The 26,110-nt window shown below is 40.2% G+C and overlaps 1 protein-coding gene across 4 annotated transcripts in view; it reads left to right on the top strand.

Annotated features, from left to right (window-relative positions):
• Window positions 1-26,110, top strand: part of traf7 (TNF receptor-associated factor 7) — a 71,872-nt gene that overhangs the window by 37,201 nt on the left and 8,561 nt on the right. For 2 of the 4 annotated variants that reach the window (XM_070901122.1, XM_070901123.1), the window contains exons 3-17: window positions 1,417-1,474; window positions 4,403-4,494; window positions 7,265-7,381; window positions 7,957-8,049; window positions 10,021-10,054; window positions 10,387-10,570; window positions 13,944-14,078; window positions 17,301-17,518; window positions 19,081-19,154; window positions 20,604-20,652; window positions 20,907-21,034; window positions 21,982-22,064; window positions 24,038-24,077; window positions 24,319-24,435; window positions 24,701-24,823. In XM_070901122.1, the coding sequence (XP_070757223.1) occupies window positions 1,417-1,474; window positions 4,403-4,494; window positions 7,265-7,381; window positions 7,957-8,049; window positions 10,021-10,054; window positions 10,387-10,570; window positions 13,944-14,078; window positions 17,301-17,518; window positions 19,081-19,154; window positions 20,604-20,652; window positions 20,907-21,034; window positions 21,982-22,064; window positions 24,038-24,077; window positions 24,319-24,435; window positions 24,701-24,823 (1,545 nt within the window). Of the gene's footprint in view, window positions 1-1,416; window positions 1,475-4,402; window positions 4,495-6,322; window positions 6,350-6,417; window positions 6,734-7,264; window positions 7,382-7,956; window positions 8,050-10,020; window positions 10,055-10,386; window positions 10,571-13,943; window positions 14,079-17,300; window positions 17,519-19,080; window positions 19,155-20,603; window positions 20,653-20,906; window positions 21,035-21,981; window positions 22,065-24,037; window positions 24,078-24,318; window positions 24,436-24,700; window positions 24,824-26,110 lie in introns of those variants that run through there. The other 2 variants (XM_070901125.1, XM_070901124.1) reach the window with 2 other exon arrangements.

Raw genomic sequence — 26,110 nt, 5'->3', positions numbered from 1 at the left:
GGGGGGGGGGAAGGCGGGGATGCCACATGGAGACCAGATGCTATGCAGGAAGAATAGAGAATTAGAAGGTGGGACCTCTTTTGGGTTCTGCCATGCCCTTCTTTGGTGTGGCATTGCAATTGAAATGGGAACAGGGCAAGTCTTTCTTGGAGATATTGTGTGGGAGAGTGAAACCCAATGGGAAAATGGGAGAAATATAACTGGGACGGGGGCCTGTGAAGACTCTGTGACCCAATGAGTTTAGCTGACCCATAACAGACCAGAATGTTCCAGGGTTGATCCCAGTTTCGGCTGAGTCAGTTAATCCTCAGCCGGGGAAGGCTGCTGCAGCTGCCATCGGCAGTTCCGGCTTGGGGAAGAAAATCAGCTCGGATTCTCGTTCCTGCTGAAAGTGCATTGATGGATAAGATCGAGATCAATATTGACAGCAAATGTCTTCTCCCTCCCCCAAATAGTAGAATAGCTTGCTGACACTCACTGTCAAGACATGCATATGGGTACAGTAGTGATTCATACATGGAGACTCGCCCCAATAGAAAATTAATCTCGTCTGGAGCAGGAAGGTGAAAAATATTGCCAGAAAAAGCAGTATGTTGACTTTAAAACAGAAAACCTCCATTCCTGCAACAATGTATTGAAGATTTACTAGATGCAAAAGTTGCAGTTCAGAAACATGTTTTCTATACAGCACTTATTTTTTGGTTTATTATGTGTTTTGTTCATCAGGGGAGAGAGAGAAGAGATCACTAACTAGTCAGTAACAGTTGTTAAATTAGCTGTATTAAATTGTGCCACTTTACAAGAGCCAATGGGCCTCAATTTTCTGGGACTCCACTCTGCTGTTGGAAGTACTGTGGGGAAAGATTTCTGCCTGCCAGTCTGCCATAGCTCTGATCCCATTCTTAAATACCAGCACAGGGTCCTTCATTATTGGATGGTGGTTGTGGGGGGAGGAGAAAGAGATTAGGTGCCTGTGCCATTTGTGGCATTACTGGCTGTGTGCCCCAGCGGTAGGCAGAAATTTCAGGGCAGCAATATTAAGGGTGCCTGAAGCTTTTTTTAAATTATAAATATGCTAGCCAATCAATTGCCATTGCTTTCACTAGGATCTGGTCTGGTCCAGGTGCACAGAAGTTTGTCTGCATCATACAGGCTTACTTGCTGTTGGGGGCAGGGGGCGGGTGGGAGAACTCTGATGTCTAATGGATAACATCATCCTGCCAGTCTTGTCTCTTCTGGTGATGTCTACATGGGTGAGAAGAGGCTTGCCCTCAATTCTGATGGAAATTATCTGTATAATGAAACAAAAAACAAGTCAATATGAAATTCTGGCCTACCCACCCTGATTGCATGGCCGCTGCATCTTCTTCCTCAGACCCCAGAAACTTGAGCTTTATTTTTTCCCTTCAAAAACAGACAAGAATGGAAACCACTTTTGGTCCAGCGTATTCCACTGTCACTACCATCACTAAAGGTAAGCATCACGGTTATCGAATATCGAACAAGTGTGTGTGTGTGTGTGTGTGTGTGTGTGTGTGTGTGTTGTGAAAATTTAGCTATCTGATTAGTTTAAGAGGACCCACCACTTCCTGCTAGAGTCATATATAATAGAACACTAAATATCAAAAATGTAGAGCGTGCATTCAAAGTATCTACGAAGGACCTGGTTCTTTGTTGAATTGGGCTCTTGACCCGAGTTAGTCACCTCTACTGTTACCAGATTTTTATAATACTTATAGCTTTAAAAAATTAACTATATAACTCCATATCACTTTTTCAGGTGCACTCACTACTGATGCTAAATGTTATGGTGCACATTCAATTGTAGTGATGCAAACTGGACCAATGTGCACTATAACTGGTCTAAATATTCAGCTGCCAGCTTCTGATTTATTCAGTGTTCCTGATTCCAGCCTATAATGACATGATTGCACTGTATAGCCATACTAAAACCCAAAGTTAGTCTTGGTACCAAAGTAGGCCACCTCTAGTTTACTCTTCAGTAGCGTGATTTGCTGATGGGCATATATCATTTGGTAAAAATAATGAGACATTTATCTGGTTTTATGGGTGGTGTGTGTGTACATCATGCAATCAGTGACACACAATGTTGATTGGTGTAGAGCTGGTTTGGTGAAGTACTGAAAGTAAGTGATTTTATCATCATGGCAGTGTCCCCCAGTCATATTTTTGAGGGAAAACATAAGAACATAAGAATTCGGAACAGGAGTAGGCCATCTAGCCCCTCGAGTCTGCTCCGCCATTCAACAAGATCATGGCTGATCTGGCCGTGGACTCAGCTCCACTTACCCGCCCACTCCCCATATTCCCTTCTTAGTTAAAAATCTATCTATCTGTGATTTGAATACATTCAATGAGCTAGCCTCAACTGCTTCCTTGGGCAGAGAATTCCACGGATTCACAACCCTCTGGGAGAAGAAATTCCTTCTCAACTCGGTTTTAAATTGACTCCCCTGTATTTTGAGGCTGTTCCCCCTAGTTCTAGTCTCCCCGACCAGTGGAAACAACACCTCTGCCTCCATCTTGTCTATCCCTTTCATGATTTTAAATGTTTCTATAAGATCACCCCTCATCCTTCTGAACTCCAACGAGTAAAGACCAAGTCTATTCAATCTATCATCATAAGGTAGCCCCCTCATCTCCGGAACCAGCCTAGTGAATCGTCTCTGTACCCCCTCCAAGGCTAGTATATCCTTCCTTAAGTAAGGTGACCAAAACTGCACGCAGTACTCCAGATGCGGCCTCACCAATACCCTGTACAGTTGCAGCAGGACCTCCCTGCTTTTGTACTCCATCCCTCTCACAATGAAGGCCAACATTCCATTCGCCTTCCTGATTACCTGCTGCACTTGCAAACTAACTTTTTGGGATTCATGCACAAGGACCCCCAGGTCCCTCTGCACTGCAGCATGTTGTAATTTCTCCCCATTCAAATAATATTCCCTTTTACTGTTTTTTTTTTCCAAGATGGATGACCTCATATTTTCCAACATTGTATTCCATCTGCCAAACCTTAGCCCATTGGCTTAACATATCTAAATCTCTTTGCAGCCTCTCTGTGTCCTCTACACAACCCGCTTTCCCACTAATCTTTGTGTCATCTGCAAATTTTGTTACACTACACTCTGTCCCCTCTTCCAGGTCATCTATGTATATTGTAAACAGTTGTGGTCCCAGCACCGATCCCTGTGGCACACCACTAACCACCGATTTCCAACCCGAAAAGGACCTATTTATCCCGACTCTCTGCTTTCTGTTAGCCAGCCAATTTGAGGAATTCCTAGCCAACTGCACCACACAAATTGGGAGGGAGAGAGATAGAAATGTTGCTGTGATTGACCCATTATATTTAAAGTGTCTTCAGTCCATAATATGAAATGTGTTGCATTTATACTATAGTCATAGACACAACCAACAACAAAATATCAGTAGGTACACTGGAGATCTCCTAGTTTTGAACAAAGCTATCTGATTTCATGATTCTCAAACTTTTCTGGGCTGTGAAAGAGAGAGAGAGACCAAAATATATGTCTGTTGACTTCACACTCCTTTAGCTAAGGCAAATGGTAGTGTGAAGTGTATAAAATGGTCGCTCTCCCCCTCCACTTCTATTTGCTTTTCTCACGCTTCCACTTTTGTTTCTCCATCATTTTCTTTTCCTTTTTCCTTTTCTTGCTCTCTCCTTCCACAATTCTATCCACCTTGCTTTCACTCCTCCACTCCTATAGCTGCCTCCCCCCCGCTTGTGTATGTTTTCTCTCTCACCCTTACTCCATTTCTGTTTCTCATATCTCTTACATTTCTCTGTCCTCATCTTCTTTAGTCCTTCGCTTCCATCCCTTTCTTCCTTCATGCTCCATTTTTGCTGCTATAACAGTTTTACTTTCCTCTACTTCTTACTGTATTCGAACTGCCATATTGATAGTGTGGATTGTAGCATAAAGATAAGGGGCTTGAACAGGTCTCTGAACCTAGGAGTGGGGCTTTGAAAGGGGCCAGGAGGTGGGCAACTGAAAGAAATATTGACAAGTTGGCTTGTGGTGAGTTTTGATCAGGACTGTCTCAACTGTCCTGGGACGTGATTACGCTTGCTGTACCTGGTAAATATTAATCACTATTCAGCTACCAGCAATTGAAATGCTAGATTTCTCTCTGGCTGGCTAATTGGTTGATTTATACCCTCTAAATAACGCACCAATGGCTTATCCAAACATGTGTAATAACAAATTGATTCATTTAAATGATTAATAGTCTTGCACCATTTAACAAGCTTTCTTCTATGAGAAAAAGCAATGGTATTTGATTTGTGTAGAATGTTGAAGTGCCGGCTTTAGACGATTTTAAAATGAAAGAGTGCTGATTTTGTTCTGTTGGTACACAGCTGATGGGACAAATACCTTCAAGCAGCATCGGAGGACTCCATCTTCCTCCAGCACACTGACCTATTCACCAAGGGATGAGGACGATGCAATGGTACATATTTTACAGCTTCTTTATTAAAAAATCTGCCATAATTTTCTCTTCCATCACCCCCAATGGTAAACTATTTCAGACTTCTATCGCTATCTACCCACCCACCCCATCCTCATCTTCATCAGGACCTGATAAAACTTCAGCATCTCTACCATAGACTTCAAAGTCACACTCTTAGCTTTTTTATTCACTTTCTTCACCACTGCATACACTGAACTGACAGTTTTAATGACCTATCCACCAAAATCTCCCCCGGATGTATTTCCTACTGTTTCCTCAGGCACATTTGCATTTAATATGTAATCCAGTTTCTCACTTCAACTTAATCTCGTGACTTTACACTTATCCACGATGAACTCCATCTGCCACACCTCTGCCCATTGACTGCGCATGCCTTTTGGTTATCTCATATTCGTTTGGATCAGCTTCCACCACATCCAGTTTGGTAACAAATTCAAACTTTGACACCGTGGACAATATTCCATTTTCTAAATAATTTATAAACATTTTAAACAGCGACAGCCCCAGTGCCAATCCTGTAGGACTCTACTGGTAACCAATTTCCACTCTGACTTCTTGCTCCCCCTCCCCAAGCACCTCACTTTGCTGTCTAATATTTAGCTGCGGATCAGACCAGTTTAATACTTGTCTGTCCCAGGGGTGTGCATCTTGTGGGTCAGACTGTTTTGTGGGATCGTATCAAATACCTTCCTCAAATGCAAGTAGATAATATCCACTGCATCACCCTTATTTACCAGATCTGTAACAACCTCCAAGATATCCAAAATTAGTCTGCAATAACCTGCCCCTTTCTGAACCCAAGCCGGCTCTAATCAAACCATGTGATCCACATGATCCCTTAATCTCTCCTCTGAGTCCTCAAACACTTTCCCCACAATCAAGGGAAGGTTCATAAGTTTCCACTTTGAAGGTTTATCTCCTTTATTTTTTTAAAGGGTTACATTTGCTGTTTACTAATCCATTGGGATAATATCGGATTTGGCTTTGACTTGTAAACTGTGTTGCAGATTTACAGAATACGGCTTGACTGCTTGTCCTTTGTAAGTGAAGTAGAGCAGTTGCTCTGAGGCTCAGGAGGATACTGCTAAAAGAAGTGTTCAGTGGGACAGAGAATTTTGGCAAATTTCCACTTTTTCACCTTGGGAAATGGTTGCTCCATATCTAAATATTTTCAGTGAAATAGAGAAAATTTGTACGGTATTGAGTAATTGCCTTGCAATGCTGTTGTTGGGGTTATTTACCCGGGCCTCTAATGGTATACTATGCTCTTGTTGGGATGCCCCCTTCACAGTGTTTTTAGAATGGATTCTCTCACCTCAAGCAGTTGTTTGCCTTGATTTAGTGCTACTCTTGCAGTCTGCCATCCACTAGGACAAATACTCATTTCTCCATCTTTATACTGACAATGAGCACATTTATTGTGCATTTATGGTCTTGGGATCCAAAGAAGTTATATGGGGTGTAACAGAGCATAAGGTACATAAATAGACTTTACTTGTGATATGCCATTTTAAAATTTACAAATAAAGAGTAGAGTGACGACGAATTTCCATTTTGACAAATTCTTTAAATAAGACTCCACTTTCTTTGCGTTGAATGGCACAGTCTATCTAGGAACCCTATATGATGTTTTAAGGTGCCATCTTTCTATCACCAAAAAAAGTTATTCTGACCTTGCCAGTATAATAGTCCTGTAGTAAGAGCATTATGTGTGCATTAGAACGGACCTTTTGGCTCACTTTTTTTTTCAAATAAAGGACTTACTGTATGTTTCTCTCCACCTGCAGTTCCACACTCAATCTTGGATCAGATTGATGTGAGAGTTGTAGAATGAGTAAGTTTTGAAGTTGAGTGTTAATAAGTTGTTACTTGTTTTTCTGGGACTTGTCTCACTTGTTTTAAGTACCATCCTATCCATTTAACTGTTTCTGAAAACAAAGCAAAACGCAATCTTTAACTTTACTGTGTAACGTCTGTTGATGGCATATTTTATTGCCCTTGGTTAGGCCCCCAGTACAGGAAACAGCAAAGTGCGACTCATGTTAATTGAATAGCAGGAAATCACCAGATTTGGTGGAATAGAAAACTTGGCAAAAGGGTTGCAGTGATTAGGACAAGTGCTGCTGCACAATGCTTATGTCGTCGTTGTTAGTCCAGCAAATACCGTTGCTAACTTTTAAGAATGCGGAGACACGACAAATTTAACTAAAGTCACAAGGTAAATTGTTTCTGTGATTTCTAGTAAAAAATATAAGGCACTGGATTTTCTTTTGATGCACTTGTGAGTTGTCATTCCGGACTGACTGCATTCAAGAAAACTGGGCTTTGATGTACTTTCCCCAGCATGAGTCCTTGTGATATTCATTTGTATGGCTGAATTTTTTTAATGGTTATATATGTGGAACAGTGAAATCGTTTGAAGTTTTCACCCTCTTTGGAACTGTGAAGTGTTGTATTCTGTTATTCACTGAATGTTTCAGCCTTTACATGAAAGTGGAAATAAAACTTTAGACTGGGTTCATTAGAATAGTTCAATATGTACTTTAATATAAACGGCATCATTAAATTGGACATTAGTCAATTGTAAAGAAAATGTGCAGTTTAATGTTGTCCATTTCTCTCTTGAACTTGTACTGGAAATAAACAACTGTGTTAAAATGGTGTGCGTGCTCATGATCAGTGTTACACTGGTGGAAATTAAATCCCTTTGTGTATGAGAATTGCAAATGATAAGGATGTCTTTTTGCAGCCTCCAATCAGTACTCCACGTCGGTCAGACTCAGCAATATCTGTACGGTCTCTGCATTCGGAATCAAGCATGTCTCTGCGATCAACATTTTCTCTACATGAAGAGGAAGATGAGCAGGTGTGCACATTGTCAGTCTTGGGAATTGCCGAGGGGGAGAAGATAAAATGAAAGCTAGTTCGGCATAAAATGGCTACGGGCATGAGCCTAAATATGTAGAGCAAGTTCTTTCACACACTCTTGTTATTGTGCTTGATGAACAAAGTAAAATTAACTGATAAAAGCCAGTGCAGAGATGCAAAAATTAAGTTGCAATAAAAATACTGCAGGTTTTTGCCTGGATCTAGAAGCCTAACGAGCGGCATTACTCTGGTGCTCGACTGACAATCATTAAAATGATTAACAGGTGTCCTTTTCTGATCTCCCCAAAACCTCTCTTAAGGTTATTTACCTTATGTATTTATTTGTAAGATTTTATTTAGAAATGTATTGTCCATTTAAAGAAGATAACAGAATCAATAGAAATTAATTGACTGGGAATTGACTGAAAATGGACAGAAACCTAAAGTTAAGCTAATTTGCAACTCCTATGAAGCAAACCATAGTTAATAAGTTGTCAGCATCTTACTCCGGTTTGATATTTGGAACCAGTATGGTGATCTGCAGTGTTTTAATATCTGCTCTGTTTATTCTAGGAACCTTTGGTTTTTGCTGAACAGCCTTCAGTGAAATTATGTTGCCAACTTTGTTGCAGTGTGTTCAAGGATCCTGTCATCACAACATGTGGAGTAAGCATTGCAGTTCTGAATTTTCTTACATAGTTCTTTTAAAGTTTTGGAACTCATTAATGACTTGTTCATGTGGTAGACACCCTTACCATTTGGATTCACTCCCCATTAATAATCCCAAGTAAAATGGCAACACTTTTGCAGTAAAATAGCAAGGCAGTGAGTTTTTCAAATTGCAAGTGAAGAAATTCTTGAAAATATTATGTCACCAAAAAAAGTCCACAGCTGTTGTAGTCTAATAGAAGCATTACAGTATTTTAAATGACCATATTTTGAGATGCACTCCTAGAACCCGAAATTGGTGGATATACCGCCCGTGGACCGTCGACATACCGCCCCCAAATCGCCAAATTGATCGAAAAATACCTGCATAGTGCCCACATACCGCCCAGTGGAAAATTCATCAGCGACATACTGCCGGGTGCAATGCATACTGTCCGCCCATGCACACCGCCGACATACCGGCCAAAATTGCCAAATTGATCACTTACCACCGACATACTGCCGATCCTGCAGACCGCCCCGGAAAAGGTGATTTTAAGTCGATCTGCAACTGACGGTATGCATCTTTACCCATAATTTATCTCTCACCCCCCCACCCCCCCGTCTCTCCCACCCTCCAGTCACTTCCCCCCCCCTGCCGTGCCCCCCCCACAATGATCCCCAGCTCCCTCCCCCCCAACAGCGATCCGTTCCATCTGTTCCGCCCCCACACAGCAGCGATCCTTCTTCACAGGTATCTGTATTTCGCCCCCCTAATGTCAATACTGGGAAAGGGGCAGCACATCAGGAATAACTTTCCGACTTAACACTCGATAAGTGAGAGTTCATATAAAATGAATGTCAGAACTTCTGATATGTGTTTTTTGCAGGGTAGGTTCCTCACTGAGAGCATGAAATCAAAAAATGACCCCAGTGGGTCAATAGTGCACTTTTATTTTTGCTTTTTTCCTTTCTATCAATATATATGGTGTGCAATATTTCCTTTAACCTGCGAGGCCGCACAGCGCTCTGGAGGTCCCGCACAGCTGGCTCACCAACTTTTAAATGGAAAATCGACTCGTGCACGGAATTTTGAATGGGCCGTGCGGCACCCCCAAAAAATTAGAGGGAACATTAATGGTGTGATCTCCATTTTGTTCTTGGCATATACAGGTACTAAATTGTATTGCTTCAAATCACTGCTCAATAGAACCCAATTTTTTTTAAACTTTTCGTGTGGGGTGGATTGGAGGAAGGGATTCAGCGTTCGGTTTTTGCTTGTATCCACAAACTTAAATTTTATAAACTTCCTTCATGGCAAAATATAATTCTGAGCAAAGTAATAAACATTATGTTTCAAGTATATAATGTAATTAATTTAGCAATTATTAAATATTTCAGTTAAATTTCTGAACACAATACCGGTTTATTGCCAGTCCTCCAGTTTATCTTGAAGTAGCATTTGCAAAATGGTCTCCTGTTTGCTGCGCGATGTTAAAGCTCTCACTCAGGAAGCTGTGAATTTTGCTTGTTAGCATGGAAAATCCCTTCAACAGGAAGTAGGCATGCTGGAATTGATGTCCAAGATTGTTGAATGTTTACAGTGCACTGTGCAGCTGTGTGAGTTAGGAAGGGGAGATGATTACATGCTGTCATAAAAATGAAGCTTGCAGTTACCATGCCAGTGGCCAGTGCTGGGGAACCAAATCCCACATTTTGTGTACTTTGAGAATTGTTCTTTGTTTTTACTGTAATAGGGGTGAATCATGATTGTTTGGTCTTGGGAGGTTACCCTGTCTACACAGAGTTGGCAGTTAGTGTTTTTTTTTGATTAGGACAGGAAGGAAACCCTTGCAGTATATCAACTTTAGTACATGAAACATGCTGCTGGTCTAAACCAGTTTAATCCACACCTTCCAATTCGTGTGTATCTTTCTTGCAGTGATTAAAATGGCAATTGGTAACATCAGTGTTCTTTGTTTTAAATAGCACACGTTTTGTAGAAGGTGCGCCTTAACATCTGGTAAGTCCCATTTTTGCGTACCTAAGTACTGTACCTCATTTTTGACAATGTAATCATGCACCTTTTGCAGGGATTGTTCTGCGATCAATGCAACATTATGTACTCCTCACAAAACAGTTCAATGAAGATATATAATAAAAATTGTTCCAAATCTTAGACATGTATAAACCACTTCAAAACAAGCACAAATATTAACAAATGTCACTGCAATTTATTGTTTCGAAGCCGCAAATTAAAATATTTGTTATACAGAGCATAAATGAAAATACTGCAATGCAGCCCTGTCCTGAATATTGCTGCCAGGTTTTAATTAAATGTTTTTGTGTTCCCAGAAAAGTGCCCTGTTGATAATGCAAAGCTGACAGTTGTAGTTAATAACATAGCTGTAGCTGAGCAGATTGGAGAGTTGTTTGTCCACTGTAAATATGGTTGCCGGCCAGCTTCAAATGGAAAACCAGGGGCCTCCGAGGTTGACCCACGAGGATGTCCATTCACTGTTAAATTGAGTGGTAGAAAGTAAGTTGTACTTCAGCATCTTAAACGGATGCGTCCATTGACTCAACTGATTAAACACACTGCTTTTAAGTGAGGTTCTACAATTTGCAGCTGACTAATGTGATCGCAGATTTTTTTTTTAATTGAGCAAATTCTCCTCCAGCATCGCAATACTTGATCAGGAACAGACACTGTTTATACTTATCCTAACAATTTACAAGAAAATGTTTTCGAATGCTAGAAATCATCCTGCCCGGGAGGCAACATCTCTTTGAACTGTGTGCAATCTCATACCATAGTTGAAAAGCTTGCTATTCACCAGCTTCATGTCTTGCTGTCACTGTCCCTGGGTACTGTTCACATCTCTTGTAGGCCTCTATCTGGTTCTTTAGATAAGCTGACTCTGGCACATGTTGAACATTATTTAATCCAAAAGCCACCCATAAGAGCTAGCATAAAGGATCAGTCTGTTAATAGATATTGGGTATTAGTAGACAGAAAGTAATTATGTGCATCAATTGGCTGCTCAGTGGACATTAATCCACATTTTAAAAAAAAAACCTCAAAGTTGATTAAACTTTAAAATGGTAGCACATGTTTTTTGAGACTAAGAACTCAACTGTGCAAAGATAACAGTAATTCTTTTCTAGCTACGACTATAATCAATGTTCTTGTGTGTTTTGTACTTATCAGTAGAGACTAGGAATCAGAATGTGAAGACTTAAATTAGTTCAAGGTCCTTGATTCCTGCCAAACCTGTTAGAACATTTGCTGAAGGTGTAAATAGAATCAGAGCGCGAAGTCCAGTTCCAAGGTCGTCCCATCCTCTTGAATTGCAGTGTGCAGACGACGCTTGCGTTTGTGCACTCTGAGGTCGAACTCCAAACCATCGTCAACACCTTCACCTAAGAGTACGAGAGTATGGGCCTTACATTAAACATCCATAAGACAAAGGTTTTCTACCAACCTGCCCTTGCCACACAGTGCTGCCCCCCACCCCCCCCGCCCCCCGGTTATCAAGATCCATAACGAGGCCTTGGACAACGTGGACCATTTTCCATACCTCGGGAGCCTACTGTCAACAAGGGCAGACGTCGATGACTACATCCAACAGCGCCTTCAGTGTGCCAGCACAGCCTTCGGTCACCTGAGGAAGAGAGTATTTGAAGACCAGGATCTCAAACCCGGCACCAAGCTCATGGTCTACAAAGCAGTAGTGACACCCACCCTCCATTATGCTTCAGAGACATGGACTATGTACAACAGGCACCTCAAAGCACTGGAGAAGTACCACCAATGCTGCCGCTGCAAGATCCTGACAATCCATTGGTAGGGTAGGCGCATCACTGTCCGTGTTCTCGCTCAGGCCAGCATCGAAGCATTGACCGCGCTCGATCAGCTCCGATGGACGGACCACATCGTCCACTTGCCTGATACTAGACTTCCAAAACAAGCACTATACTCAGGACTCTGACACGGCAAGCAAGTCCCAGGTGGGCAGAGGAGAAACACTTCAAGAATACCCTCAAAGCCTCCTTGAAAAAGTGCAACATCCCACTGACACCTGGGAATCCCTGGCCCAAGACCGCTCAAAATGGAGGAGAAGCATCCGAAAAGGCGCCAAACACCTCGAGTCTCTTCGCCGGGAGGACGTGGAAGGAGCGCACGACAACTCAAGCACCCCACCCACCGTTCCCTTTAATCACCATCTGCCTCACTTGTGACAGAGACTGTAGGTCCCGCATTGGTCTCATCAGTCACCTGAGAAATCATGTTGGTGTGGAAGCAAGTCATCCTCGACTCCGAGGGACTGACTAAGATTAAGATGATTAGTAGACAAAGTAATTATGTGCATCAATTGGTTGCTCAGTGGGCATTAATCCACATTAAAAAATAATTTCAAAGTTGATTAAACTTTAAAATGGTAGTTCGTGTTTTTTGGGACTAAGGACTCAACTGTGCAAAGATAACAGTAATTCTTTTCTAGCTATGACTGTAATCAATGTTCCTGTGTGTTTTGTACTTAACAGTAGAGACTAGGAATCAGAGTGTGAAGACTTAAGTTAGTTCAAGGTCCTTGATTCCTGTCAAACCTGTTAGTACATTTATTGCAGGTGTAAATAGAACTTTATTGATCTAAAATCCATTCTTAGAATAAACTTGCACAGTACTGCTTTTGATTTCTAAAAATGCAGGTTTTATTAAACTTGATTGAGAAATCCTCCCAAGGTGATCTAATGTGACAGGGTGTCAGTCATGCTCTCCAATATCTGCTTGGCTCAGTCTCGCCTCATGCCTCAGAAGGTTGTGGATTCAAGCCCTACTGCTGAACTTCAACACACAATCTAGGCTAACACTTCAGTGCCATACTGAGCCCATGCTGCATTGTCGAAGATGCTGTCCTTTGAATGAAACCTAAGGCTCTGTCTGCCCATATCGGTGAATGTAAATAATCCCATTTAAGTACATCTTCAAAGAAGAGTGCTCCCACTAAAACAAATGGACTGGTCATACTTTGTGCAAAATGGCTGCTGTGTTTGTGTGTAACAACAGTGACTGTGCTTCAAATCTAATTTCCCTGTGAAGTGTTTTGGGAGGTCTTGAAGATGTGAAAGACACTATATAAATGCAAGTTTTTTAAAATTTTCTCCCTTCCTTCCTTTATTTTTCTCTCCATTAAATCACAATTCTTCACGACTGTTTGAATATAGTCAGTGATTTTTGGAGGAAACCCCCCCCCCCCCCAGAAAAAACAAGGTTGTGGTTTAAATTATAGCCAAATTATTCCCAGCACAGTGCAGATAGCTGATCGTTGTTAATCACTCTTGTGTATTAGAGAGGTTACTTAAATCATATTTAATCTAATAATCTTAGATGGGACACCTCAAACTAATTTCAACAACTAGTACCATGTGCTTTTAATGACCTATTTGACACTCTGCAAAGTGTGTGTATAAGGAGAGATAGCAAGAGGATTTTTATATTCTGATTTCATCAGATTTCTACTGTTTTTCAATTTTAGTACCTAATTCTTTTGCCCTACTTCTTTTATTTGATCATGTAAACATTCTTATTTTTTTGTAAATGGCTTTAAGTGGAGTGCATGAAATACTACTTCGTAAAATTTTACAACTGCAGACCTTATGTGGGTAAAGTGTACTGAATTGGTTTCTGAGTGATGAGATTACATTTAAATTAGAATCCAGATCATATTGCTCTGTACTGATACAAAAATGGGTGAACATTTCCTCAGTAAGATATTTGTAGCAACATCTTAAACTGACTGATATGGAATGAGTTTGAAATTTTGCTACAAATAACAAAGGAAGCAGTTCCCCTAAAGACTAACTGTATGAATGAAATAATCTTATCAGAATGAGTTGTCTTTCTGCAGAGACCATGAGGGCAGTTGTGATTACAGGCCAGTTCGTTGTCCGAACAACCCAAACTGTCCACCACTGTTAAAAATGAATCTTGATGCCCATCTTAAAGAATGTGAACACATCAAATGTCCCCACTCCAAGTATGGGTGAGTACAGTATTAATGGTTTTGCAAAAATCATCTCTTCCCTTGCTCTTTTTTTAACCAACAAATATGAAGACTCATTATCTGAAACTTGTTCAGTATTTTATTCCACTAACTAGCACAAGAACTAGGTTGTAAAGTTAATTACATGAAATATAATTTAATTAGTAATATACAGATGTGCATGCAATATACAAAGCCATTTTTATTTCTGGATGTCATCGTTTGAATAAAATAAAAGTTTCAAGTGAATTGTATGTGAACTTTCCTCCATACTACCCCGACCTCCCTCCCCCCACCTCCAACCAACTACCAAACTGTCACTTGTTCTGTGAACTGGAGCTTGTTTTTAAAGTGAGGATGAAGTAGAAGGGAAGATCTGCAAATAGTTCCAAGATATGCAAGAATAACGGCAATAATACTGGGTGATTTTAAGTATCCCTGCAGTAAATGTAATGCATGTGGTCAAAGTGAGGAGCAAGTCACTAGGATGCACCCAGTACTGCTTTCCAGATGTTTATGTTTCTAGTCCAACAAAGGAAGAAGCATTGTTTGATCTAGTTCTGGGAAATGAAATGGATCAAAAACTCAACAAATAGCAAAAAACTGCAATGCAGTAAGATTAGTTTTGGATTGTGCTAGTAATGAGTGACAGACATGATGGTCTGAATGGCCTCCTATGCTATAAACCTCTAGTTCTAATGGGGTTGGCCACTATCATTTATTTCTCATTATGAAATGATTTTATAACTCTACCCTGTTTAGGAATTTCCATTTGTAAACAAAGAGTCTGATTTTTTTTTATGAGCAGTTATTAATTATTACACATATCGGAGGTAAGCAATAACAATGGTGAGAAATATATTTTATTTTACCACTTTTGTCAGCCAACGTCAGAATTGAGAACCCCCGTGTCAGATGTAGCACAACCAATACTCTACCCAATCAATGTTCCAGGGACATTAGCAATCCCGTGGCACTATGCAAGGAAGAAAGGGGAGTTTTCCTAGTGTTTTTGTCAGCATTGTTCCCTTAACTAGCACTTCCAAAAACAGATGAATTAGTCCTTCGTCTCATTGCTGTTTGTGGGTACTTGGTATATGCAAAGGCTTTCACCTATATAACAACTGTAACTAGACTTCAAAATAATTCATTGCTTTATGATATTTGAGAGATGTGGTAACAAAGAAACATAGGCCCCAAGTTTCCACATGATTTGCTCCTGATTTTTAGGAGCAACTGGTGTAGAATGGAGTATCTTAGAAATCGGAATTCTCGTCATTTAGTTTGCTCCAGTTCTAGTCAGTTAGAACAGTTTCACTTTGGAACAGAATTTTTTTTTCAAAAGGGGGCGTGTCCAGCCACTTACGCCTGTTTTCAAAGTTTCGTCAGTGAAAACTTACTTCAAACTAACTTAGAATGGAGTAAGTGAAGATTTTTGTACGCTCGAAAAAACCTTGTCTACACTTTAGAAAATCAGGCGTAGGGAATGGTAGGGGGGGTTTAAAGGGAAGTTTACAAATATTAAACACTTCAGTTTTACAAATAAAGAGCCATCATCAATAATAAATGATAAATACATCAATAAATCAACCAATAAATCAATCAAAAAAAATTAATAAGAAATCATTTTTTTTAAATCAATAAATAAAACATTTTCTACTTACCGACTGCAGCACCGGGAGCCCTCCAAAAACGTGCTAGGATGCCCTCCCCCCCCAGTGTGTCTCTGTCAGTGTCTCTATCTCTGTCTGTCTGTGTGTGTCTCTCATTCTCTGTCTGTCAGTGTCTGTATTTCTGACAGCGAGGGGAGGGGGGTAGAGGGAGAGAGGGGGGGGAGCAGAGGGAGGGAAGGGGAAAGGATGGGGGAGAAGGGGATAAAGGGGAGATGGGGGGGAAAGGAGATTGGGGGGAAGGAGATATGGGAGGGATGGGGGGAAGGAGATTTTGGGGGGGGGGGGGAAGGAGAAGGGGGAGGGAGGCTGAACGGGCCGGGCCAGAGACTTCGGGCAGGGCCCGTCCCCAGCACCAGATTTACAGGTAGGTGGCGTTGGATCAGGTCGGGGGGGTGGTGGGAGGGAGGTCGGTTCAGTTCGGGTCGGGGAGAGGGAGGTCAGGTTGGGGAGAGGGAGGTCGGGTCGGATCCAGTCCGGTGGGGGGGAGCGGGAGTCGGTCCGGGGGCGGGAAGCGGGAGTTGAGTCGGGTCGGGAGGAAGCGGGAGTTGAGTCGGGTCGGAAGGAAGCAGGAGCTGGCCGTGGGAGGAGCCTTATCCACGCAACCCCCAGTGAGGCCATTCAGCCATGGCTAGGGGCTGCGTGCTTCGGGCCCCTCCCACACAGTTTTGGGCGCCTGGAGCTACTGCACTTGCGCGCCCACTGTAGCGCGCATGTGCAGAGGTCCCGGCACTGATTTCAGCGCAGGGACCTGGCTCCGCCCCCTACAGCTCCTGCTGCGCTGCGCCGAGGGCCAGAGGACCTGCAGGGAGGTGGAGAATACGGAGGGTTTTTTTAGGCGCACTTTGTGGCGCGAAAAACGGGCGTCCAGGTCGGGACTGCGCGGCTCAAAACTTGGGCCCATAGAAACATAGAAAATAGGTGCAGAACTAGGCCATTCGGCCCTTCGAGCCTGCACCGCCATTCAATGAGTTCATGGCTGAACATGTAACCTCAGTACCAAGGTACCTTATAATTGCAACATTTTTCTCTTGCTGTCTGTCGGTTTTTTCCTCCTTTCTCTCACTTACACTTTCTCGTTCTGGCTCTTTCATAGAATATTGCAAAGTACAATTATAGAAAAAACAGAGGAACAGAATATCCATTGTTGGCTATTTTCATTTCAGTCCTGCCATAGTTCTGTTTCTTAAACATTAATTATTTCATCAAATGTAAATTATATCATTCATATCAGCAAATAACTGCCATACATGTAACTGAGCTTTCAATCCAAGTCTCATCATTCTGCAAGTTTTTATTTGAGCCATTCAGGAGATGAACATTACATAAAAGCAGTATGAATCACAATATAGTTTATTAATATTAATTTGTAACATTCGCAGGAACATTTTCTTCCTTTATGCAACCACAACACATTTTCTTAATGGAAAAAAATACTAATAAAAATAGATGCTTCATTTTCTGTAAACGCATTAGATAGAAGCTAACAAAATACTGATTTATAACTGGTTTGTCTGTCATTTTGTCCCCTCTCCTCCCCCTCCTGAATCAGATGTACATTTGTTGGGAATCAGGACACCTATGAAGCCCACCTGGAGGTGTGCAAGTTTGAGGGTCTGAAGGAGTTCCTGCAGCAGACTGATGATCGCTTTCATGAGATGCAAGTAGGTCTGGCTCAAAAAGACCAGGAGATTGCCTTTCTTAGGTCAATGCTTGGGAAACTCTCTGAGAAACTTGACCAGCTGGAGAAGTCTCTGGAGCTAAAATTTGGTATGTAAAATTACCAGGAGCTTTTAATTTAGCAAAACATAGAAAACTCTTTGCATCTATCTCAGTTTTCAGACAATAACCATAAAGTTATAATTCATAAAGATTCTGACCATCAGCCTGGATCTTTAACCATTTGACATGCAGTAGTGTTTCAGTACCAAAATAATGCATCATTGTTGATCCAAAGAATGTTACAAATATTCAATAATTCTAGTTGTATTTTGTAATTGCCAGCATTAATCAATGTATCAAGTCGAATTTTGATTGATTGGACAGATACTCCTAGTTCCTGATAGACACTTGCATTTCAGAACAGATTTGCAATTGTTCAGGCAATGTAGAAGAAGAGAACAAAATAAGTGATATTGTCCTGTCTTTCAACAGGGGGGAAAAAGGCAAGTGAGAATAGTCTGAAAGCCAACTCAAAAGTCTTAACTGTCAGTAAGGACGAAGAAAGGAAAAAGTTAACTAAAATATCGAAAATTGATCTTTGGGATGGCACAGGGTGTTAGATCCATATTTACAAAAGGATATACTTGCTTTGGAGGCAGTTCAGAAAAGATTCACTAGGTTGATTCCAGAGATGTGGGGGTTGACTTATGAGGAAAGATTGAGTAGGTTGGGCCTCTACTCACTGGAATTCAGAAGAATGAGTGGTGATCTTATCAAAATGTATAAGATTATGAGGAGGCTTGACAAGGTGGATGCAGAGAGGATGTTTCCACTGATTGGGGAGACTAGAACTAGAGGGCATGGTCTTGGAATAAAGAGCCGCCCATTTAAAACTGAGATGAGAAATTTATTTTCTCGGGGTTGTGAATCTATGGAATTTGCTGCCTCAGAGCTGTGGAAGCTGGGACATTGAATACATTTAAGACAGAAATAGACAGTTTCTTAAATGATAAGGGAATAAGGGTTATGGGGAGCAGGCAGAGAAGTGGCCATGATCGTCTTAAATGGCGGAGCAGGCTCGAGGGGCCATATGGCCTACTACTCCTATTTCTTATGTTCTTCTGTTCTTATCACTAGCTTGAGGTGCTTTTTTATGTGTATTAGTCACACTGTTGTGGGGAGATACATGGCTATTGCTTGCACTGGATGGTCTGAGAGCAAGCTACTTCTTGGCTACCAGAGGTGCATGACCAAAAATTGACTAATATGGGGGCAAATCCCCACTATAAGAGTTTCAAACTACATCCAATGATTTTCACATAGTAACTATCAAGTAGTCTCTTACTCAGAACAGGATCTTTACAAAGTTGTTGGTATTCTGTACTTGATTTTTTTAAAAAGCTACCCGAGTTTGATTTGTCATTAAGCCCATTCAGTCATATTCAATCATATTTATCGTCTCAGTAACTTGCGAGAAGTCACCTGTTGAAAATAGGAATGTAGTTTGAAAGTTACAAGGCACATTCAGTACTGCAAGGGTTAACAGTTTTCTCAGATTAAAGCTTTTGCAGTGAGGTGGCTACATGAGGTTAGTAACTGTTTATAATGGACTGTTGAATGCAAATTATTGTAGACTGGGAATTGAAACTGGTGGTATTCTATTGTTTCAGATGTTCTGGATGAGAACCAAAGTAAACTCAGTGAAGACCTAATGGAGTTCCGCAGAGATGCCTCAATGCTAAGTGTAAGATCTGCGAAGTTTGTTTCTTCTGTCCAGCTGTAACTGGGGTTCCAAATAATACTTTACAATCTGGACTGAAAATGCTGGTTCTCTTTAATGTGGCTGCAGCTCTTGAGTTTATTTGTCTTTGTCAGACAATTCATACTTCTGGGAAACAAGGATGTTTGTTTTCTGCACATAGTACAGATGGCACATCCTGATAGTCTTGAGTTTGCTGGCAGTAGTACACAGCAATGGAGTTCAAAAACATATATTTAGAGTATCCTTACAAAACATGGAAAGATATAAAACAGTACAGAACGCATTCAGTTCCTATTTCCTCAAATTGTCTTAACAGTCAATCTATACCTTACGCAAAGCTGAGGCCATACAAGTTTGTTCTTGAGAATTAACCATTTTGTGAATTAATGTATTTGACCGTTTTCTATATTTTGGGCACAGCAATTAAATGCAATTTCATTACTTTCCCTGAACTAAATCTATTGCCCTGGATTTTCATTGACTGGCTGTGTAGAGGACTTCCCTTTAAAACCCTGTAGGCTTCTTCTGCCCCATTATTATATTTACCGTTCAGTTTATAATGGGAGTTACTGTAAGGTACTTCTATAACTAAAATGTTATACAAGGACAACATTTGAGAAAATTATTGTAGTTGAACAATCGCCTCCTTGAAGACAGCTAGTTTGCAGTGCTTTAACTAAGAACGGGCTATGTTTCATATACAAATTCTGTAATATAAAATTGAAGCAATTGGGATTTTCAATAATAACTAATAGGTAGATTATCAAGGTAGACCTCATCAGTGCTGTTGGTTGGTAATGCCAGTCTGTCGCACACTCCCACAACACAATTTTAATCTGGCTTCTTCAATAAGGGCTCTATAAATGCAGAAAGCTACACGATCTGCATTTTGCTGATTAGAAGAATGCTTAGAACCACTGCAATGTAAATTCAGTGTGGAAATCACTGCAGATTTGCTACATCTATATTTGTGAATGCTGCCATACAATGTAATAAAATAGAATCATTTGATTTGTCTTTGAAAGCACCGTTATACATTTTGACATTGATTCGATTCCAGCATTTGTATTTCAAAGCAGAATGCAGATGTTGTAAATACTAATGATGGGCAATAAGCCTTGGTTATAATGTACCCTTATCACAATGTGTTTTTGTTTTGATCTCTGACCAGCGCTTTGATAATTGATTATAATCAGAAAGAAAAACTCAAAATCTTGAAGGTATTTTACAGACACTCTGACTCCACCTTTTTTAAAAAAAAAAGATTTAAAGTGGTAGAGTGAACTTCAGTATAGTTACAAGACATACAAAAATATGAACTAAAGTTCTATTGATCCATGTAAAAGAATTTTTAAAATATGTTCAAACCACTCTTTGTGTCAGAATGTTATTGTGTATCTTGGTAGCAATGTAAACTTCATTTTATTGTAGGATGAACTTTCGCACATCAATGCCAGGTTAAACATGGGAATCCTGGGCTGTAAGTATTTTTTTAAATAAAAAAATTCAACCGTTGCCATCCTTCAAAATGTAGAGAGTTGCGAAAGTAATTTCTGTGCACTTGGTGAATGCTGAGTAATGTACAGCAGATATACAGAGGAAGTCCAGTAATTTCCTAATGCAATGTTATTTTTGTACAAGTATTGCAATAGTTATTTTTAATAAATAATGCAGCTCCTTTTTACTCTTGTAGCCCAGGTACTGATACACTTTTTAAAAAAATTATGTTTTCAGCATATGATCCTCAGCAGATATTTAAGTGCAAGGGTACCTTTGTGGGCCACCAGGGTCCCGTTTGGTGTTTATGTGTCCACTCTACAGGTGACCTGCTCTTCAGCGGCTCTTCAGATAAAACTATCAAGGTGTGTTTTTGAATCTCCGTTAGAAGCTGGAAATTTTAAACCGTGTTGTCTCTCCTCAGAGCACCTCAGCAAAATAAAGTGTTATCTAATTTTTCACACTTCAGATGTATATCTTGTCCTCAAACTCTGGGCACTTTTTGGATAACTGTTTTTTGAAGAACTCTGTGTGTATCCTATTCTGGTATCTTTAGCAGCCTCAGCCATATTCTTTTTGGATCTCTTCCCCTAAACCTCACGGTCCTGCTGCTCAATTTAAAAGCCTCCTCAAAATCTTTCTTTTCAACCACGCTTTTGGTCATTTCAGTTATTGCTCAACATCCTTTCTCCTCTGTGAAGCAACTTGGGGCATTTTCTACATTAAAGGCACTGTATCAATGCAAGTTGTCATCTGTCAACTTGGTAAATTTAAAACTGGTCATTAAATTGTCACATGTGAATCATTGGGTTCCTTTTTAGTGTGTAGCTCTGTGAGGGCTCCAGGCTACACAGTAAATTGTAATTTCTGTAACTAAGGTTTCCTTGAAGCCTATCTTCTAATATACTTCCTAATATCAAACTGAATAAGTGCGCTAAATTTGTAATTAGATAAAATACTAATTTTCATATATCAAATCTTGCTTAACCAGAGACTATGCATTAAATTATTATTCAATGATGAGGTAAAATTATGCTGAGATATGCATTTATGAAATTGCTTTCTCAACTATTTTAATTTACATTAATGTGTTTAAAGTAAACAGGTTAGCAGTTTCATTAAAATAACACACAAAAATTCATATGAGCATGTTAAGCATTCATATGTTAATACTGCAAAACACACTTTCATCCCAGATGTTGAGTGGAGAGCTGTTGTTGAGTTGCAAGGATAAATCTGTAATTTATATTGATAATACTTATAAGTAGACTTTATTTTAACAGCTAAGAGCTAATCTTCGACACCTTTTTAGGTATGGGATACCTGTACTACATACAAGTGTCAGAAGACTCTGGAAGGACATGATGGTATAGTCTTGGCTCTGTGTATTCAAGGGTATGTAATTGTGTAACAAAGTTTTCACATCAGTTTAAAGAATAAAGCTGCCCTCACCCTGGTTCTATTCAAGTCAGCATGGATTTATGAAAGGGAAATCATGCTTGACAAATCTTCTAGTTACATCCTCAAAAAATTCTAGTAGAGCGGACAAGGGAGAACCAGTGGATGTGGTGTATTTGGACTTTCAAAAGGCTTTTGACACAGTCCCATACAAGAGATTAGTGTGCAAAATTAAAGCACATGGTATTGGGGGTAATGTATTGATGTGGATAGAGAACTGGTTGGCAGACAGGAAGCAAAGAGTAGGAATAAACGGGTCCTTTTCAGAATGGCAGACAGTGACTAGTGGGACCCCAGCTATTTACAATATACATTAATGATTTAGACGAAGGAATTGAATGTAATATCTCCAAGTTTGCAGATAATACCAAGATGGGTGGCAGTGCGAGCTGTGAGGAGGATGCTAAGAGGCTGCAGAGTGACTTGGACAGGTTAGGTGAGTGGGCAAAGGCATGGCAGATGCAGTATAATGTAGATAAATGTGATAAACAGGAAGGCAGAATATTATCTGAATGGTGACAGATTAGGAAAAGGGGAGGTGCAACGAGACCTGGGTGTCATGGTACATCGGTTATTAAAAGTTGGCATGCAGGTACAGCAGGCGGTGAAGAGAAGGCAAATGGCATGTTGGCCTTGATAGCGAGAGGATTTGAGTATAGGAGCAGGGAGGTCTTACTGCAGTTGTACAGGGCCTTGGTGAGGCCAATCTTGAATATTGTGTACAGTTTTGTTCTCCTAATCTGCGGAAGGATGTTCTTGCTATTGAGGGAGTGCAGCAAATTTCACCAGACTGATTGCCGGGATGGCAGGACTGACATATATTAAGAAAGACTGGATCGACTAAGCTTATATTCACTGGAATTTAGAAGAATGAGAGGGGATCTCAAAGAAGCATATAAAATTCTGACTGGATTGGACAGGTTAGATGCAGGAAGAATGGTCCCGATGTTGGGGAAGTCTAGCACCAGGGGTCACAGTCTAAGGGTAGGGGGTAAGCCATTTAGGACCGAAATGAGGAGAAACTTCTTCACTCACAGAATTGTGAACCTGTGGAATTCTCAACCACAGAAAGTTGTTAAGGCCAGTTCGTTAGATATATTCAAAAGGGAGTTAGATGTGGCCCTTATGGCTAAAGGGATCAAGGGGTAGGGAGAGAAAGCAGGAATGGGGTACTAAAGTTGCAAAAATGATCAGCCATGATCATATTGAATGGCGGTGCAGGCTCGAAGGGCCGAATGGCCTCCTCCTGCACCTATTTTCTATATTTTTATTTCTATCTATCCAGTCGTAGCCAGAGAATCGCCTGCAATGCCTTCTCTTCCCGCTCCCACACCATTGCCTCTAGAGTTGGACTTCCTTCAAGTATCTCTCCTTGGCCTCCTCCTACTTCTCATCTACATGCTGCCCCTTGGTGACATCATCCGAAAGCGTAGTGTCGGGTTCCACACTACCTCTGATTTGTCATGCTGCTTGTCTGACATCCAGTATTTGATGAGCATAAATTTCCTCCCATTAAATATTGAGAAGACTGAAGCTGTCTAACCCTCTGCCTCAGCTTGTCTACTGCTGAAGCCTTCAGCCAGGCCTTTGTTACCTCTAGACTCGACTATTCCAATGCTTTCCTGATCGGCCTCCCATCTTGCACCCTCTGTAAACTTCAGTTCATCCAAAAGTCTGCTGCCTGTATCCTAACTCACGCCAAGTTCTGTTCACTAATCACCTGTGCTTGCTGACCTATATTGGCTCGGTGTCAAATTTTGTTTGATAACACTCCTCTAACATTTTACTATTTTAAAGGCGCTATATATGCAAGTTATTGTTGCTGTACTTAGTTTTCTAGTGAATGTGACTCTTTAAATAAAACTTAATTAAAATGTACGCTCAAGTTTCTTTTTAATTTTTATTTACAGGAACAAGTTGTACAGTGGCTCTGCAGATTGCACAATAATTGTAAGTATAGTAATGGCTGTCTCAAAACTACTGCAAACAAATCTAAAATATTTTGCATTGCCTGAATTTGTAAAAAGCTTTAAATATAAATACAACTATATTGCTTTGCAAAATAGGCATTTTAGAAAGACACTGCAGGTTTGTTTGTGTGCATATGTCTTATTCCTGTACTCCATCTGCCTCTCTCCCCATGATTAGTTCTGTACTAATACTGTGTTCTTTCAAATTGTTTCTTCTTCAGGTTTGGGATATTCCAGCATTGCAAAAAGTCAATACTATTAGAGCACATGACAATCCAGTTTGCACTTTGGTATCGTCGCACAACATGCTCTTCAGTGGCTCACTCAAAGCTATTAAGGTACTAACTAATGAAAGGTTGCAAGTAGTGACCTCAACTCTTATATGTTACTCAGAGAGTGTATTTGTCAGTTTCATTTGCTTTTATACATCATAACCAGTTACCTTTGATATTTTGTTTGAATCTTGTTTTTTTATGAAAGTCGAGATGGTTTCCTATAAATGATCCATGCCAATACTTTAATGAACACTACAATAGCATATTATGTCAATTATCTTGGCGGTTCTCCATTTTTGTCATTGTTTTAATGTGATTCATTCCTAAGGTTTGGGACATTGTGGGTACAGATCTAAATCTGAAGAAAGAGCTCACCGGTTTGAATCACTGGGTGCGTGCATTGGTGGCCTCACAAAACCACCTTTATAGTGGATCCTACCAGACAATCAAGGTTGGCTTTCTAGTCCCTTCATTTTTGCACATAGTGCATTTTTCACATTTTTGTATTCTCTGTTTGTAAAGTGCATTCTGATAGTTTCTAAAAGAAGCCAATTAGAAATGCACCAGTAGATATGTAACTGCTGCTCTGTGCAAGTTGTGTAAATAGAAGTATCAATAATGCTTTTTGAATAATGAGTAAGCTTCATAGTATGGCAGCTGCTGATCTGATATGTAGCTTTTATTCCGCACTGGTGCTTTGACTAGATAATAGGCATTTAAATTCCTTGAAATCTCTTTTGTTAATTAACCTAATCTGTACAGGGCCTGATTAGTGGAACATATTAATATTCTCCTTTATAGTATTACAAGGAGAGCCTCAAAGTCTCATAGTGGTAGATGGTCCAATTTTTGTTTTAGAGAGAATCCGATGTATGATTATTTAGTATATTTCAATCGTTGTATCAAAACCAAAGAGCTTGGATTTTTGTTCTTGGGAATTTATAACCAGAAAAAGTGAGAATTGTGCATTGTCTATGGGCTTTGTTACAATTTTTACATTTAACCTTTTTAGGTCAGAAATGAACATAGTTTCCTACAAGCGTATTAAATGTGAAATGTATAACCTGCAGTTATAACCTTTCTGTAAGACCATACAGATATTAAATTTATAAATTACTTCGGGAATTATCTGCACATGCAATCCTGTTCCAAGTTCCCCTTTAGCAGCAGTCTTTGCTGATTGCCAGTGCGGTATGTACGTCATACTAACAAGCCCAAATACTGCCCCTGTATCTATGGTAACCATTGTGTAACTCTTAACAGCTGCAACACTGTTCAATTTTTCCACTAGTATGATTTGTGATGATGGGGTTGGGGGGGAGTGGGAGGGCGAAGAACTTAATGGAAATTAATATTTAAAAAGCCTTGTGCTAATCAAAATTAGATACAAGACCTTAAAACTTAAGCTCCATCTGTAACATAAATAACATCTTTATAATTTTTACTTTATTGAAATTTTTTTGTTGTGTCTCTTTTTATAATTGTATTACAGAAATTCCTTTACTCGCAGATGATACCAAAAAGGAGCTATTTGATACACTCAAAAGGCCACCTAGTGTTCAAAGGGTTAGCCCTAAGTGGGATATGTTCAACAGCATTTTTCATCTTTGAGCAGTTTGGAATTATAATGTGAAGAGTTGAATTCCATGCTTGCTTGCAGACTGGATGAATGCTTAGTATGCATTGTATTGTCAAACATATTAAGTAATGGTCAAAGCAGACTAGTTATTTCATTCTT

The sequence above is a fragment of the Pristiophorus japonicus genome, chromosome 15, assembly GCF_044704955.1.
Source record: "Pristiophorus japonicus isolate sPriJap1 chromosome 15, sPriJap1.hap1, whole genome shotgun sequence".
Classification (NCBI taxonomy): Eukaryota; Metazoa; Chordata; class Chondrichthyes; family Pristiophoridae; genus Pristiophorus; species Pristiophorus japonicus.
Note: the sequence above shows the minus strand (reverse complement) of the source record. Positions and strands in the feature narration are given on the sequence as shown.